Here is a 17229-nt window from a genome sequence, read left to right as displayed (position 1 = left end):
ATTTGTCACAGAACACCTAAAGAAGATATTTTTAAAGAAACCCAGCTGTGAAAACTGCACAGTTTGCCTTGATGTTGGCATGATCTTGCACTCCAACATAGTACATTGTGAATGCCAAGTTTGGAAGACTAACAATGTTAGTCTTTGTGAATGCCAAGTTTGGAAGACTAACAATGTTAGTCTAACAATGTTAGTCTAATTTTCTTAGTAGATTGTAGTAAAGTTGTAGCTGTAATGTATCTTGATGATAAGAGTTTCGGATAAAGATTCCATGACATTTTATATACAAGCTAGTTAAGAGTGGGCTGAACAGCAGGGCAAACAGATATACAGATAACCTGAATATTATATTCAAAGAGTAATCACAAATTTCTGATCAAATTGAATATCAACTGGGGTGCCACAAAGTCATGCATTTCTGAACATTTTTATTAATGATGTGGTTAAGGAAGGAGAGAAAATCAAATCAGCAGTTGACACAAGATTGAATAAGACACTAATACCTTAGAAGACACAACTAAAATTCAAAACAAACTTGGCATCTATTTAAAATAGGTCAAAACCAACCACTCAAAAATGGAATGACATTTAACAGATATGTACTTCTAAACTTAGAATCAAAAAGCAGAGATATAGGGTAGAGGATAACTAGTTTAGCAATGGAATTTGTGAAAAATATTTTGAAATAGTAGTTGAATCAGTCTGGTATGTCTGCAAAAATGGCAAATGAAATTTGCAACCATAGAAAGACAGCTTCCAAATCATTGGATATATAATTCTAATTTAATTTTGCATTGGTCAGATCCTATCTCAAATGTTAAATTCTAGGCACCCTACTTAAAAATAACCATGCGAGTTAACGCGTTTCCCAAAAGTAAAGACACCGTCTTACATTATTTTTGCCTCCAAAATAGGCATTAGGTCTTAATTTTGGGGATGTCTTATACCTGCCTTGCCTCAAAGCGGCAGCAACAACAACCCTGTCCAGCAGCCCACATGAGCAGGTGATCTGCAGGGCAAAGCTTAAAGAAAGCCCCTCCATTGGTGTATAGCGGCAGCGGAGCCATTCACCATCACTCCCCCCCAGCTCCAAAATGGAGGAGGGGGACTGGGCCTACTCTGCCCATCCTATCTGCCATAGCATGGCAGTCTGGCTTGGGAGGAGAATGAAAGGTTGCAGGTCAAGGAATGACCTGGCTGGGGGGTGGGGGCTGAAGTGGGTGCAGGACGCGTGGAGCAGCTCCACCCCGCCACCTGCCTCGCCTCGTTATGGCAGTGGTGCGATGTGCCGCGCGGCCTCCTGCCCCATTGTGGCAGCGAGGTGGGATGGAGTGGGCAGAGTCCTAACTAGGGCTTAAAGCATGTGGACTGAAAGATTTTTTTACTTCTTATTTTTCATTATTTACTTCTGTTGGAAATCTGGGTTTCTTCTTATGAAAAAAAAGAAAAACTTGATAGAAGTAAATGAAAGGTCTTCAAATTTTAATATTGAAAGAGAAATTTAAAACTGAATTTACTGAGAAGATGAGAGCCAGGAAAGGAGAGCACAAAGAAAGGATGTAAGTGAAACAGGTAGGCAAAAATTAGCTGGGTCTTAAGAGTGGGAAAGGAAGAAGACAAGCTATAAAAACATCTGTAAGAGAAGATAACTAGCAAAACAGGAAAGAACCTATTTTTTTTCTAAGAGGTCACAAAAAAGGGCCCAGAACCCAGGCAACTGAGCATGTGCAATTAGTTGATTAACTGACACACCTTGCATAAATTATCTCTTAATTTTAATGCACATGGGATGTATGATTTAGTATGTAGCAGGAAATATGTACGAGGCGGTCAGAAAGAGTGTAACCTCATAGTACCTCAGCCAATGGGGAAAGAAGAGGGATGTGCGGCCGGGGCCAGGGATCTATAAAAATGGGAATATTTTGGGTTGAAACTTTGGAGAGAACCAAGTTTTGATAGCTTCTCTCCCCGCTTATTGCAATAAACGAAACAAAAAGCCTTCACTGTGTCTTGGCTGGTTATTGGTCAGGCGAGCTTGTCTCTGGTCATGAAGGAAAGTGGCCAGGAGCGCATAACAAACTGAAAAGATTAAGATAACTTTGGGACTCAAAGGGAAACTTTAAAAGGGGCCTGGCTGACTGCCCAGGGAAATAGATAAGATACATAACCTTGAGAGCTCTGAAACAACAGCTGTTAAAGGCTCTGTGTTCCCTATCTAGAAAAAAAAATATCTCTCTTGGATTTTCTAAGTATAAAGCCTTTAGTTTAAAATACCAATATGGATGAAGGCCAGGAACAAAATTTCTTTATGGATGAAGAAATTCTTGCTATGTTGAAAACACTAATTCAAACTCTTACCACTACCAATGAAATACTAAGAGGCTATGTGAAGGAACAAGAAGACAGCCTAGATATGAAAGCCCAAACTTTGACCACAACTAAAGAACCATCTATACAAAATACAATAGAAAAATGAAACATTCAAATACTATGACAGAAGAATCTACAATTCAACAAATATTGATATTTGAAAATCGAGAAAAGGTATCGACAACTTGGAAAAAGGAAAATGTTTCTTATACAACACAGAAGGAACTAGAGGATCTGGAAAAGAACAGTTGGATGAGAAGACAAACAATTCAGAACAACCACGTCGATATGGAAGAATAAAGAGACGACCCACTAGACCTACAAGTCCTCTCAAAAAAATGGCAACCGGATGGTTTTGCCAATATCAAATTAATATACATGATATTACAAGGAGATTGGTTCAATGACCCAAAAACAAGGACATGGAAGATGATTTGGAAAAGGAAAAAAGGCAGAATAAGATTCAAGAATGGAGTTTTGACCATCTTATTGAAATCTAAAACAGAATGTACTTAAATAGATACCGTATTTTCCGGCGTATAAGACGACTGGGCATATAAGACGATCCCCCAACTTTTGAGATGATTTTCAAGATTTTTCGTCTTATATGCCGGAAAATCAGCGAGCCCGGGAAGGCACGCCCTCCCCTCTCACTGTGGAGGAAGCAGGGCAGGCTGGCATCTGGCGGGAGCCGGCAGGGCAGTCCTGCGCACGCGCACGCTCCCCGGCTGTTAAGGAGCACTCCTTAGCAGCCGGGGAGCGCGCGCGTGCGTAGGACTGCCCTGCCGGCTCCCGCCCGACGCTGGACGGCTCCGCCGATGATGCTTCAAGAGGGAAGAGCGTGAGGCGCCTGCCATGGCTCCCTGAGGACTCCTTAGGAGCCGGGGAGCGTTCGCGTGCGCAGGACTGCCCTGCCGGCTCCCGCCAGACGCCAGCCTGCCTTGCTTCCTCCACAGTGAGAGGGGAGGGCGTGCCTTCCCGGGCTCGCTGACTTACAGCCAAGCCGGAGCCGAAAGGACCTTTTCCTTCCACCCACCCTTTGGAATAGACGCAAGAGCTCCGGGGTCTGGCGTTTGCAAGGGGGAGGGGAAGGGGCTGAGAGGCTCTTGGGGGTGGGAAGGGAGAGTCACGTTGGAGGGGGGACTGGACTAAGGAGGCTTGAAGTTGCTTTGCAAGAACGGGGGTGCTCGATTGATTTATGTACTATTTTCCGGCGTATAAGACGACCCCCCAACTTTTGAGATGATTTTCATGGGTTAAAAAGTCGTCTTATACACCGGAAAATATGGTAAGCTGTGCATGTTGAACACAAGACATTGTTATGAACTGAGATAAAGAAAAATTTTTGGTCATTAAAATGTAGCAGTATAAATACTAATAGCTAACTTGAATATTAATTTGTGCATAAAGGTCATGTAAAGGTGAATAATGTAGATAAGCTAAAAAATTATTGTTGAAAGTAATAAATAGGTCTCTATGGAACATTAAAAACGAAAATTATCAGTTTAAGCATAATCATGATTATGATTATGATAGCAGATACAAAGAGGAAGAGAGGAAGTATTAAATACTGAAATAAAAAAATTGATTACTACTTAAAAAAGCAAAACTGAAAATTAGTAAAAAGGTATGATATCATATTGTATCCTTAATTTGTTGACGTAGAGGGTGAGAAGTTAAGTAAACGGGATGTGTATTTTGAATATTAGATTTTGTGAGGAATGGTGATAGATGAATTGGGAATATATTAAAAATCTTGGGAATGATAAATATCAAACGTTAAATCTAAATGTTAGTGGAAATTAAAATTGAAAAATTTATTAGGTCATTGATTGTCTAAAAGATTATATGTTAAAACAACTAGAATATGTGTAAAATAAAAACTATGGATATATGTAAGAAAGTTATTTTTTATGCGATTGGATAACACTTATCTTTAAATGCACAAAAAGACAGTACGTAAGAAGGGAAAAAGAGAGGAAATGTTTATGGTAGCAATCTGAAATCTGTACTAATGATATCTGTATGTAATTGAATTACTACTACCCAGCCACCATGCTGCTTTTCAAATATGTGAATGCAATATTAGAAAATTAATAAAATTTGTTAAAAAAGGGCTTATTTTTGGGCGGGGCTTATATTAGCCCCCCAAAAAATCAGGGTAGGTCTTAGATTAGGGGAGGGGCTTGTTTTCAGGGAAACACAGTAGATCAGGTTCAGATAAAGTCCTATGAAAATTACAGAAATCTGGAATATTAGAAAGTTTCAACCCTTCGAGATAGGACAAGTGAAGAAACAGACATTACAAGAGTTTATTGGAGTTCTATTATATTGTTATAGGTTATAAAAACAAAACCTTGATTTTACTAAAAAAGAATGATGATGAGGCCATTCTGAGTTTCTTGTTCATCTTAGTCCCAGAGTAACATAGAAGCAGAACTACAGTATTCTATCCCTAGCAAAAAAAATCTGCTTTATAAATTCCACTGGGGGTGCCCACAGAGGGGACAAGGGACACAATAATATCACAAATATCTTGACATCATAACCCAAATGATACAAATAATATAATTTGATCATATTACCTCATGCTATCCACAAATACGAATTGTACCTTCTTTGGGCTTTATTTGAGGTTCTTCCTGCTCCTATGTACTTTGACCTGAGCTTGAGTGTGCCATTTTGGTCTACTAACGGTGGTGGGTTAATTGTATTATTTCTTAAAGGTCATGTTCCTGTCCTTGGGAGTCTTTGCTTTTCTAATCCCATCAGCAAAAACCTTCTTTGGGGCTGTGGCTGAATAAGTGGCCCCAAATCTGCATTTCTAAAAGCTGTTCTTATTGGGGGAAGGAGACTGGGACTGGTTTCTGCCTAAGATTTTTCTCCATTATTCCTTTGGGGAAATATAATATTCTGCCTTTTTTTAATATTCCCCAAAATATTTCCTTCTCTAGAAGGGTGGGTGGGTGGGTGCTGACTTCCAACACTTATTTAATATCCTATCGCTGAGTATTGTTATCTTATGGTTTATGATGATTGTATTTTGATTACGATCACAATTTATCACTTGTTGCTTGTACGTATACTGAGAGCTTACGCACCAGAGGCAAATTCCTTGTGTGTCCAATCACACTTGGCCAATAAAGAATTCTATTCCATTCCATTCCTATTCCTATTCCTATTCCTGTTTAACTTTGCTGGTAATTGAATGTTTATTTTGCAGTTGCAGGATAAAATACTGGTTATTTGCCTACCATTGTCTGGTTAATTGGGCAAGGAACTAATGGTTGGGAATGATTTTTTTTTTCTGTGAAACAAACTCAAAACGAAGCTCAAAAGGGTTGTTTCCAGCTCAAAACATTTCCAGAGTAGCTGGATGAGCTCTCAGAAGCACTGGCAACTCCACATGAAGCACACATTTTGAGTTCAACCTATTTTGTTCATGAACACCGCATTGGGTACCCCAAGTGATAAGGAGTTTCTGCACTTCAGGAGTGTGAAGGTACCGCCACAAACAACGCAAAAATAGTTAAGAGGGCCTCCTTCGTGACTCATACTATCCAGCGCTGAACTGAAATCCAACAACTTTAAATATCACAAACGACTGGAAGTCAAGGAATTCTTCAGTCAACTTCGCCCCAAAAAGGATCACGAATTACTTTTCAGCCGCTTCTCAAGGCAAGCGCGGGGAACTGCGCCTGCGCACTCCCATTGCGGTTCGGCCGTTCCGCGCGCTTGGGCATCATCACCCTCCCCATTAAATGTAAAGTAAAACACCTTCGGCTATTCAGGGTAGGGGTGGGGGTGAGGAAGGGATGCTGGGCACAGGGAACGGGCGTGAGGTCATCACTAAGCGCCGTTTGGAAGGTAGCAGGCTTTCTGAAAAGTCCAGGGCCGCCCGGCTCCTGGCAAAGGGCTCGACGCATCCTTTTGTCGTCATGACTGTCGCTGTTGTGTCGTCATCGCCGCCGCCGCCGCCGCCGCCGGGTTCCTTCTGCCCCAGCGCTTTAGCCCGCAGCTTGTTTTGCCGCTGCCGCCCCTCCGAAGGCGCTCCGAGGGCTCGCGCCTCGTCGGAGCGGGCACGCGGGTAAGGAAACCGCGGGAAATCGGGGCTGGCTGGAAGATGCTCGCTCGCCGGCCCGCCCGGCTTCCTCTCCTCCACCCCCCTCCCCCTTCTCGCCTTTGTCTCCATCTCTTCCTCGCAGTTCGGCTCAGCCGCGGGGAAAAAGCACGCCGGGAGGGGAGGGCGCTCGCGTGGACGGGGGTACCGAGGTGTTCCCCTCCCCCTTGCCCCCGCGTGGTCGTGGCGGTCTGGAAACCCGGGTGGGGGCCGTGCCAGCGATGCCAAGGGAAGGCGGCTGGGGAGGCTGGGAGAGATGCGAGGAAGATGGTGGAAAAGAGAGGGAAATCGAATAAAAGGGGATTTTGGGGGGGGGGAGGTGGCCGGAAAAGCGGTGAGGGGAACCCTCGAGAGACCGGGGGTGGGTGGGTGGGTGGGGGGAAGATTAAGGCCTGCTCGATTCTGGAGAGAAATCGTGTTGCAGGGGAGAGAGAGGGGAGTTGCGTGTCGATGAACGAGAGTTAAGGTGAAAAATATGCTGTTATGTGGGATTCTCGTTTCCTACAAATGAGGCCGGGGGCGGCGGGGGGGGGCAGAGGAAATCACGCCAGAGGGGAAGGCAACCCGGAATGATCTGCCCACAGGTGAGGACGAACGCCTTTCTGAAGAGAGATAGATGCCCTCGTTACAGATTGAAGATAACCCACCTTATCACCAGGTAGAATAGAATAGGATACTTTATTGCCACTTTAAATGTACACTGATTGGCATACCTTAGAATGAAAATTCGTCCCATACAGCTCTCAAAGTGGTCACCACCTCCAATATACACTACATAAATATGACCCCAAAAAATCACATGTACCCACATACCCATCTTTCTAATGCAGGTGTATTAAAAAAAATATTCTGCAGTTGTTACGCATGCATTTAAAAAACAAAAAGAGAGAGTATAGTGCAGGGGTCAGCAACCTGAAACAGTGAAAGAGCCACTCGGAACCGGTTCCCTCACAAAAGGAAAAACTGGGAGCCGCAAAAAATGTGTGCCCATGCGCGTACATACGCACATGCGCAGAACAGGATTTGACTGAAGAGTGGAGCCAAGGCGAGATATGCACCTACCTTGCATATTTGAATTGATTGGTTGAACTTTTTTAGTCCCACTTTTTTTTTTTTTTTTGGACTGCACATGGCAGAGGACTGGGAGCCGCAGGAGATGGCTGAAAGAGCCGCGGGTTGCAGACCTGTGGTATAGTGAAATAATGATCCATGGTCATGATCAGGGCTTTTTTTTATCATAGAACGCTCAGAACAGAGTTCCGGCACCTTTTTTGGATGGAACCTTGTAGGGTAGGCAAGGCGGGTTGTATGACATGTGTGAGTTCCGGCACCTTTTTCTTTTACAAAAAAAGCACTGGTCATGATACAAGTCTTGTAGCATTTCGATGAATCTTCTAGGTCAGGGGTAGGCAACCTCGGCTCTTTTATGACTCATGGACTTCAACTCCCAGAATTCCTGAGTCAGCATAGCTGACTCAGGAATTCTGGGAGTTGAAGTCCATGAGTCATAAAAGAGCCGAGGTTGCCTACCCCTGTTCTAGGTAGTCCTCTTATCAACTCACCCATATATATAGAAAGGATGGTGATGAAAAAAAGAAGTTTACAACCAGTTCTTGCACTTGTGACCTTTACTGGTTGTAAAGCAAAGGAAAGCTGAATGAAGATCATAAGCACAGGGACAGTTTGCTGATCACTAAATGAGGACTACCTTTACATTTATTATACACAAACCTGTGCAGTATAATGAGCTAGGTTTTCTGCTGTAGCAGGATGTGCAGTCTTAGTTATAGAGATGATCTGAAATATTTTGATTAAATGATAAAAATGTGTTAATTGCAGTTTCCTGTTGGTGTCTTATGACTATCACTTTGTTGGTTGTTTCTTATGATTTATCATTTTGTTGCTTGCATGTACTGAAAGCTTACACACCGGAGACCAATTCCTTGTGTGCCCAATCACACATGGTCAATAAAGAATATTCTATAAAAATTAGTCGGTTTGAATTATGGTATGTTTTTATTTAAATACAGGGTTGAAGGTTGTTTGCTGAGTGTTTTATGGTAAAAATAAATTATGTGAAAATAAATTCAGTGTTTAACAATGATTCAATGGTGACAGCATATAAGGCAATTCCTCTTGGGTTTTTTAATATATTTTTTATATCTTTTAAGTCATTCTTGGGTGAAGTTAGAGATCTGTTGGTTGGAAACATGAATATACCTGTATATTCAGAGGATGCTGTGTTGGCTAAGACCAGCAGTTAGTTCCAAAAATGTTAGCATATGAACATGTTAGAGGAATATGGAACTACAAATTAATATATCAAAGTTTGTGAGAGTTGTGTTTGACAGAAAAAATGAAATAAAATATTATAAAGTATACATTCATGGCAAAAACTAGAGCAAATAATGGCTACCTGAATCTTAGTAGATTGTTCCCTGAAAATAGAAAAACAGATGGAGGAATTTTAAATACAAATGCTGATAATAAAATTCTGGGTAGTTTGTGGCCTATTGCAGGAGATATTATATATTAAAAATTTAAAATGGGTATAAAAGCATGCTTCTGTCTAGTTTGTTATATGCAAATAAGAATTGGTTATGTCATGAAAAATATAAGAGTAACTTGAATGCAGTGTGGATGTGGTATTAAATATGAATGTGATAAAACAAGTAGAGTCAAAAATTGATGTAGAAAAGTACCTTGCAGTTGTTTAGTCATACAGAGAGAATGAATGAAATTTCAAATATAAAATAAGTATATGAATGGAGAATATACTTCCATAAGTATATTCAGCTTCACTCTTTTTAGGGCCCTCCATGTAGGCTACTCACATTAAAAGCATAACAATTACCGTATATTTGAAGGACCCCAAGTGTTGAAACTAATAGTTTTGTCAAGGGTAAACTTATACAAACACATAAACTTCTTTGTGTTATACAAAAGGTGAATGCCCTTAAAATGTCTGGACATTGTACTAAATTGTGCCACAACCTTAATAGTCTGGCTCAGAGTTTCAGATAAAAACTTTGTGAGTGCATTTGAATTTTATTTATAGGCAGAAGCTTTCAGAGTTAGAATATTTGTGTAAACTCTGCAACGAACCTGGCTGAAGCCATTTTGCTCGTTTTCAGTTGCCACAAGAATGGGAGGAGGGCTATGGAATTTTTATGCTGGTTTAAACAATTCTTTGTCCCATGGGAACCAAGGTCATTTCTGTTTGTTAGGCTGGGGGGGGATGAGCCTTATGCTAGAAAGCCCGCCAAACTATTCTATTGGGAAACATAGTTGATTTCATAGTACTGGAGTGGGAAGTTTAACTTTGTATAATGTAACTTTTGGGAGGCAATTTTAGTCTTGGTTTCATTTTTGACTCTGCAGATACTTTGTAACCAATAAACATGTTCTTAGAGGAAAACTCAAGCCTCAGAGTTCTTTTTTAATTGGTCTCATCTATTGGAAGATGACAATTTGCTATATACAGTCGTGGCCGAAATTGTTGGCACCCCAGAAATGTTTTCAGAAAATCAAGTATTTCTCACAGAAAAGTATTGCAGGAACGCATATTTTGCTATACACAGGTTTATTCCCTTTGTGTGTATTGGAACACAACAAAAAAGGGAGGGGAAAAAGCAAATTGGACATAATGTGAAACAAAACTCCAAAAATGGGCTGGACAAAATTATTGCCACCCTTAATATTTGGTTGCACACCCTTTGGGAAAAAATAACTGAAATCAGGCGCTTCCTATAACCATCAATAAGCTTCTTACACCTCTCACCTGGAATTTTGGACCACTCTTCCTTTGCAAACTGCTGCAGGTCTCTCTTATTGGAAGGGCGCCTTTTCCCAACAGCAATTTTAAGATCTCTCCACAGGTGTTCAATGGGATTCAGATCTGGACTCATTGCTGGCCACTTCAGAACTCTCCAGCGCTTTCTTGCCATCCATTTCTGGGTGCTTTTTGACGTATGTTTGGGGTCATTGTCCTGCTGGAAGACCCAAGATCTCAGACGCAAACCCAGCTTCCTGACACTGGGCTCTACAGTGCGACCCAAAATCCTTTGGTAATCCTCAGATTTCATGATGCCTTGCACACATTCAAGGCACCCAGTGCCAGAGGCAGCAAAACAACCCCAAAACATCATTGAACCTCCACCATATTTCACTATAGGTAAGGTAAAGGTAAAGGTTCCCCCGCACATGCGTGCTAGTCGTTTCCGACTCTAGGGGGTGGTGCTCATCTCCGTTTCAAAGCCGAAGAGCCAGCGCTTGTCCGAGGACGTCTCCGTGGTCATGTGGCCAGCATGACTAGATGCCAAAGGCACACGGAACGCTGTTACCTTCCCACCGTAGTGGTCCCTATTTTTCTACTTGCATTTTTACATGCTTTTGAACTGCTAGGTTGGCAGAAGCTGGGACGAGTAACAGGCGCTCACTCTGCTACGCGGCACTCGGGATTCGACCCGCCAAACTGCCGACCTTCCGATCGACAAGTTCAGCGTCCTAACCCACTGAGCCACCGCGTCCCTTCTCACTATAGGTACTGTGTTCTTTTCTTTGTAGGCCTCATTTCGTTTTCGGTAAACAGTAGAATGATGTGCTTTACCAAAAAGCTCTATCTTGGTGTCATCTGTCCACAAGACGTTTTCCCAGAAGGATTTTGGCTTACTCAAGTACATTTTGGCAAACTCTAATCTTGCTTTTTTATGTCTCTGTGTCAGCAGTGGGGACCTCCTGGTCTCCTGCCATAGCATTTCATTTCATTTAAATGTCGACGGATAGTTTGCGCTGACACTGATGCTCCCTGAGCCTGCAGGACAGCTTGCATTCCTTTGGAACTTGTTTGGGGCTGCTTATCCACCATCCGGACTATCCTGCGTTGCAACCTTTCATCAATTTTTCTCTTCCGTCCATGACCAGGGAGATTCGCTACAGTGCCATGGGTTGCAAACTTCTTTATAATGTTGTGCACTGTGGACAAAGGCAAATCTAGATCTCTAGAGATGCACTTGTAACCTTGAGATTGTTGATATTTGTCCACAATTTTGGTTCTCAAGTCCTCAGACAGTTCTCTTCTCCTCGGTCTGTTGTCCATGCTTAGTGTGGCACACACAGACACACAATGGAAAGACTAAGTGAACTTCTCTCCTTTTTATCTGCTTTCAGGTGTGATTTTTATATTGCCCACACCTGTTACTTGCCCCAGGTGAGTTTAAAGGAGCATCACATGCTTGAAACAATCTTATTTATCCACAATTTTGAAAGGGTGCCAATAATTTTGTCCAGCCCATTTTTGGAGTTTTGTTTCACATTATGTCCAATATGCTTTTTTTCCTCCCTTTTTTGTTGTGTTCCAATACACACAAAGGGAATAAACCTGTGTATAGCAAAACATGTGTTCCTGCAATACTTTTCTGTGAGAAATACTTGATTTTCTGGAAAAATTTCTGGGGTGCCAACAATTTCGGTCATGACTGTACGTCTTTGCTACACAGAGGAAAAATTGTGAAATTAGTTGTGGATTTATACATCAAGTACAAATGAATGGGTTTGCCAGGGCTTTGATGGTTTCTAATAGAAATTAGGATAGGTTGTGTCTTGTATTGATTATTATATTTTTTAATAAATATAATGGTATAATATAATATAATATAATAATAAATGGTAAATAAAACTATTTCTTAACAAAGCACAGAAATTAATAAAGCAGAATGATATCAAAGGCCATCTAAATTTCAGTTAGCTTTTCATTAAAAAGCAGTTGGCTTGGGAGAATAATAGCTATTACAGAAAACATAATGTTTTATAAAATCAAACTATACTGTGGAAACAACATTCAGTTCTTTTCTATATGACATTTACTCTGCTTATTTTATTTGTTACTATTTTATTCCACAGGACATATTATAAGGAAATACACATATGGAAGCAACAGCTATGAGGGTCATAAATTAAATAATTGCAAACAATTTTCAATCTGAATCGTGATTATTTTGTTTTTAAAAATGATGTAATTTTTCTCAAAACTATTTGCAAGCAATGTCATATATTTACACCATCATGGTAATAGTTGTGTCTGAGTTGAATATTTGCTTCTGTGAGAATATGTCTTTGTCTCAATCCTATTGTACAGGCAAAGGGAGTTGCCAGGCACATTTGTTCAAAATGAATTTTGAATATCTTCTGTCATAGTAGTTGTGTCTCTATCCAACTCCTAGAGCTTACTATATAGAAGCAGATACATGTAAAATTAAAGTTCTTTTTATTGGATATTTGGGAGATAGAAGCAGAAATAGAAGTGCTTACGTTCTCCTTTTTATGACAACTTATGATAATTAATTAGGATATCCTGTAAAGTAGTCCTTGATTTACCACCACAATTGGAACAGGAATTTCTATTGTTGAGTGAAGTGGTTGTTAAGTGAGACATTCATGTGACCACTTCACTCAATGACTGTAATCCTTACTTTCCAAACTGCAATCATCAAACAATCCCTTCAGGTTGTTAAGTGGAGTGCCATGGGAGAGGGCCCCCACCCCATCATGCCCTGGTCCACTTTCCTTTGACTTTCTCTGCAGCTGCAAGCATGCCCAGTGATGCAAAGTGCAGCTTTCCTACAAGGTTGCCTCTCCCAGGTCAAGCACACACAAATACACAAAGGAATGGTTTGTTCTCTTTACTAAACAAGATTTGTAAATGCACACTTGAAGTATAAACACAGATTCTCCCCTCTGAAAGTTAATCAGGTTTGGCTTACAAGTGTTCCAAATCAAAGCGGCACCTAGGAGAGTAGTCAAATGGAGTCCGAGGGTCAAAGCATTTGGCAGATTGTCAGCCAAAGTGAGGGTTGCAAGATTTACAACTTAAGGCACACTGAGTAGGAGTTAATGGGCTGTCGTCAACAACCAAGAGATTGTGATTGCTGCTCCATTTTAATAGAAGCAGTCCCTGTGTAACTCATTTTAGTGGCTCGACTCCTTCAGTGCAAGCAGTTTTATGGAGCACCTTTGCCCTGCACTTTTTTGCAGCCCATCAAGCTCTTGCATTGTGATGGAGTGGTAATCCCACGTCCTCAATTTCAGAGAGCGATGGCAGCTGTGTCTGCTGTTTTTCCCTACCTGCTTCGCTGTCTTGGATGGTAATCTATCCGGTGGCAATGGAACCGACTGCTCATCTGTCAGCACTTCTAAAGCTGGTTCTGGTCTGACTGCTTGTCATTCGTCCCCACCGGTACTGGGCCATGGCATGCCACCAACTGGTCCGCAGAAACAAGCAAAGCCCCATCCATGGGATGCAGGCAGCACACAAAACCATGCACTCTCCGGTCCATGGAAAAACCTTTCTCCATGGAACTGGTCCCTTGTGCCCAAAAGGTTGGGGACCTCTGGGTTAGGGGAAGCAGTTAGCGTGATCACACAATTGTAGGGTGTTGGGCAAATAATTATAAATGCAAAAAGGTTGCCAAGAATGGGGTCATGATTGGGACGGTTCAGCGCAACATTTTATGACAGCTGGAAAAAGCTTTCGGGATTGTAAAGCATCCTTTCAAATAGTTATTAAACAATTGGTCATAAGTTGAGGACTGTCTGTATATTTTCAACTTTATCTATCTCAAAATCCCAAATTCAACTAGTATCTATATAGATGATTGTGCACGTTAGGAAGAATTAAGACTGATAATTGATATTTGAGATGAGGCAATTGTTTTCAGTCATGAGGGGGAAAAAACCCAATAGTTATTTGGTCATGTTAAACTATATTGCACTTGTTACTTAATCCTTCCCTTGGCCACATCCTTTTCATGGATTAACGTAGAGGTAGTCCTTGTCTCACAACACTCATTTTCAAAGTTACAATGTCACTGAAAAAAGTGAGTTACAACCACTCTCCATATTTATGACTGTGGCTACATCCCCACGGTCACATGATCGAAATTCAGACACTTGGCAACTGGGCATGTATTTACAATGATTGCATGTTCTGGGATGATGTAATGACCATTTGCAACCTTCCCAGCTGGCTTACAACAAGCAAAATCATTCATTTAATGACTGCATGATTCACATAACACCTACAGTGATTTGCTTAACAACTGTGGTAACAGAGTTCATAAAATTGGATATGACTCATTTAATACTGTAACTGTCTTGCTTAGCAATAGAAATTTTGTGGTCATAATTCAAGGACTACTAATATAAGAAAATGCCCCTGTAGTGGTTTCTTAATGTTAAAATCCATCTGTATTTCACACAGGCACCCATTTAACTAATATAAATATTTTGGCTCCATAATTGTTGACTGAACAGACTGGTACTGGATCAAGACAATAGTTCAGTATTATACATCTATTTAATGATCCAGCCTGGCTGTGAAATAACTGCTTGAGATAAATAGCTGGCCAAATTCTTCAAATGAAGTTTTTTTTATAATATGTAGGAACATGTATTTCTCTCCGAATTACAAAAATAGCCAAGTCTTTTGTCCAGACTTGCAGAGATACTTTATAAGCTTCTCCTGTCAGATAGGTATCATATTCTCCTGTCTGGGTATGGGAATATGATGAGTATGTATGTACAAGATTATTAGTGGAATGCCTTTCTAATGATCCAAATATCAGATATTTGTCTAAAGTTTACACTGATTGAAATCTTAAATGTTTGCAGTGGAATAGTTTTGTCTGTAAAAATACACAGGGGGATGGGTTTATTTGTTTTTGTTTTAGAGTGATCTTTGGACTCTTTGGAATGATGATTAGAGTTTATAAATGATGCCTAATATGTTAGTATGATATATTAACTAAGTAAATTATACCTTATTCAACAAACATTTAGACAGATCTTGGCTTTGTATGACATGTGCACCCAAAAATAGTAGAAATGGGAACAAAAAGGTAATATTGATTCATGGGGACTCCATTTTTATCTAAAACATGTCTATACTGCTTTTTCAGGACTCATGCTTTAAGGGTCGTATAAAAATGGTATAAAATCATGTATTAATAAAAAGGAAACATTGGTAATGTTTGAAACTCTGGTTGTTAAAGCAGTCACTAAAATTAATTTAATCTTAGAATTAAGATAGTATCGCAGACAGAATTATCCAATATACTGGTAATACGTGTAAGGAATGTATGAAGAGAGTAAACATGAGTTTTTCTAGCATCTTGCAATGAAGGCACTTGTCTTAAAATGTACAGCATTAAAACAGTTTGGAAAGAATTATCTGAAAAAACTAGGGCAAGATTAGAGCAGTGCTGACTGATAACCACAGCTGAAGCTTGCTAAGATACACACCTTAAACTACATTATAGCGTTGATCATCTTCTTTAATAACCTGCCTTATTTTTTTCTCCAGTTACACTTCGTTTATGAGGGGCCGTTATAATTCCCACCTATTTTAAAATTGAACATTATAAACTGGCAGAAGTGAAGCACAAAGACCATGAATTCATTTAATTTGGACCGCTTTCGCTTTGAGAAGAGGACCAACGTTGAAGGACAGAATGCTCCAACTTCAGATTCTCCTGAAGATCAAAAAGCACCCACAATCCCTTCTCCTTCAGAAGATCAGGCTACTATTGTTGGTGGGGAAGATAATGATGATCATACTAGTGAACCAACCTCTCCAGCATCTGATGTGTCTGAGGAAACTGGTAAATCCTGTTTTGTTTTTTTCTAATTTATAAATTAATCAAGTCTCCACGTACATCACTTTACTCCTCTAGAGAACACTTCAAAATAAATTACACCAAAACAAAAATACTGGTATTCTCTAGAAAACTATTTAGTTATTTTTTAAATTGCAGGATTCAATCTGGTCGGTCACTAGGACCAGAGATTTTATCTTCCAAACTTTCAGACTCATACTGGAGCCCATCTTTAAGGAACTTCTCTCTGTAATCTATCAAATCCTCTGCATGGATTGCCCCTGTGACTATGTAGAACAGACAGGGAGAAAGCTAACCACCAGATTGCAAGAACACAGGCAAAAGGTCATACGAGGAGACCCGAACTCATTGGTAGCCTCACACTGCAATAAACAAGGACACACACAATTTTACAGCTACTAAGATTGTTGGATGAGGAGGCTCTAAAACAGCCAGGGAAGTGATTGAAGCCTGGGAAACAGACCCCTCGTCAGTCAAAGGAGTCACAATTTACGACCAGCCTATCAAATACTTAGTAGGTGAGAGCTGGGCAGCACAAATAAACAACAGCTAATGACTTAAAAGCCAGCCACCCAATCCATCTGAAAAGCCACATACAACAGGCACTAGAAATGCCACACAGAGAACAGCACACACTCTGCTAGAGAGAAGTCTCCTGAAGATGGGTTTCAGCACAAGTCCGAAAACTTGGAAGACAAAATCTCTGGTCCCTGTGACTGACCCAGATTGGATCCTGTAACATCCTGGGATATGTATATTCACCTTCATTCATGATTTATTAAATTACTACACTGCTCATCTCACTAATACAGTGACTCTGGGTGACTTATAATAAAAGGCTAAATAGTACAAAAAAACCCAATTAAAATTAAAATAAAAAGTTAAAAATCAAAGATAATGGGCATCCTGGGCATGAGAAATTTTAAGGCCCCAGTTAGGTGACAATTCACAGCAACCTCATTCAAGCTGGTAAAATCTTTTAAGTAGCTAGGTCTCAATTTTCAGTCTTCTGACTGCTGGCATATTGAAAGAAAAAAGCTTCTAGTGAAAGCCCTGAAAGCTTTCTTT

At 40.5% G+C, this 17229-nt stretch overlaps 1 protein-coding gene across 3 annotated transcripts in view; it reads left to right on the top strand.

Moving 5' to 3' along the window:
• The first annotated feature begins 6333 nt into the window (after positions 1–6333).
• Positions 6334–17229, top strand: part of SMARCAD1 (SNF2 related chromatin remodeling ATPase with DExD box 1) — a 42979-nt gene continuing 32083 nt past the window's right edge. For all 3 annotated transcript variants that reach the window (XM_083367819.1, XM_083367818.1, XM_083367817.1), the window contains exons 1-2: positions 6334–6457; positions 15849–16146. In XM_083367819.1, the coding sequence (XP_083223945.1) occupies positions 15936–16146 (211 nt within the window). In that variant the 5' untranslated portion in view covers positions 6334–6457; positions 15849–15935. The remainder of the gene's footprint in view (positions 6458–15848; positions 16147–17229) is intronic.

Source organism: Vipera ursinii (assembly GCF_947247035.1).
Source record: "Vipera ursinii genome assembly, chromosome: 7".
Lineage (NCBI taxonomy): Eukaryota > Metazoa > Chordata > Lepidosauria > Squamata > Viperidae > Vipera > Vipera ursinii.
This window is presented reverse-complemented; position numbering and strand designations above follow the sequence as displayed.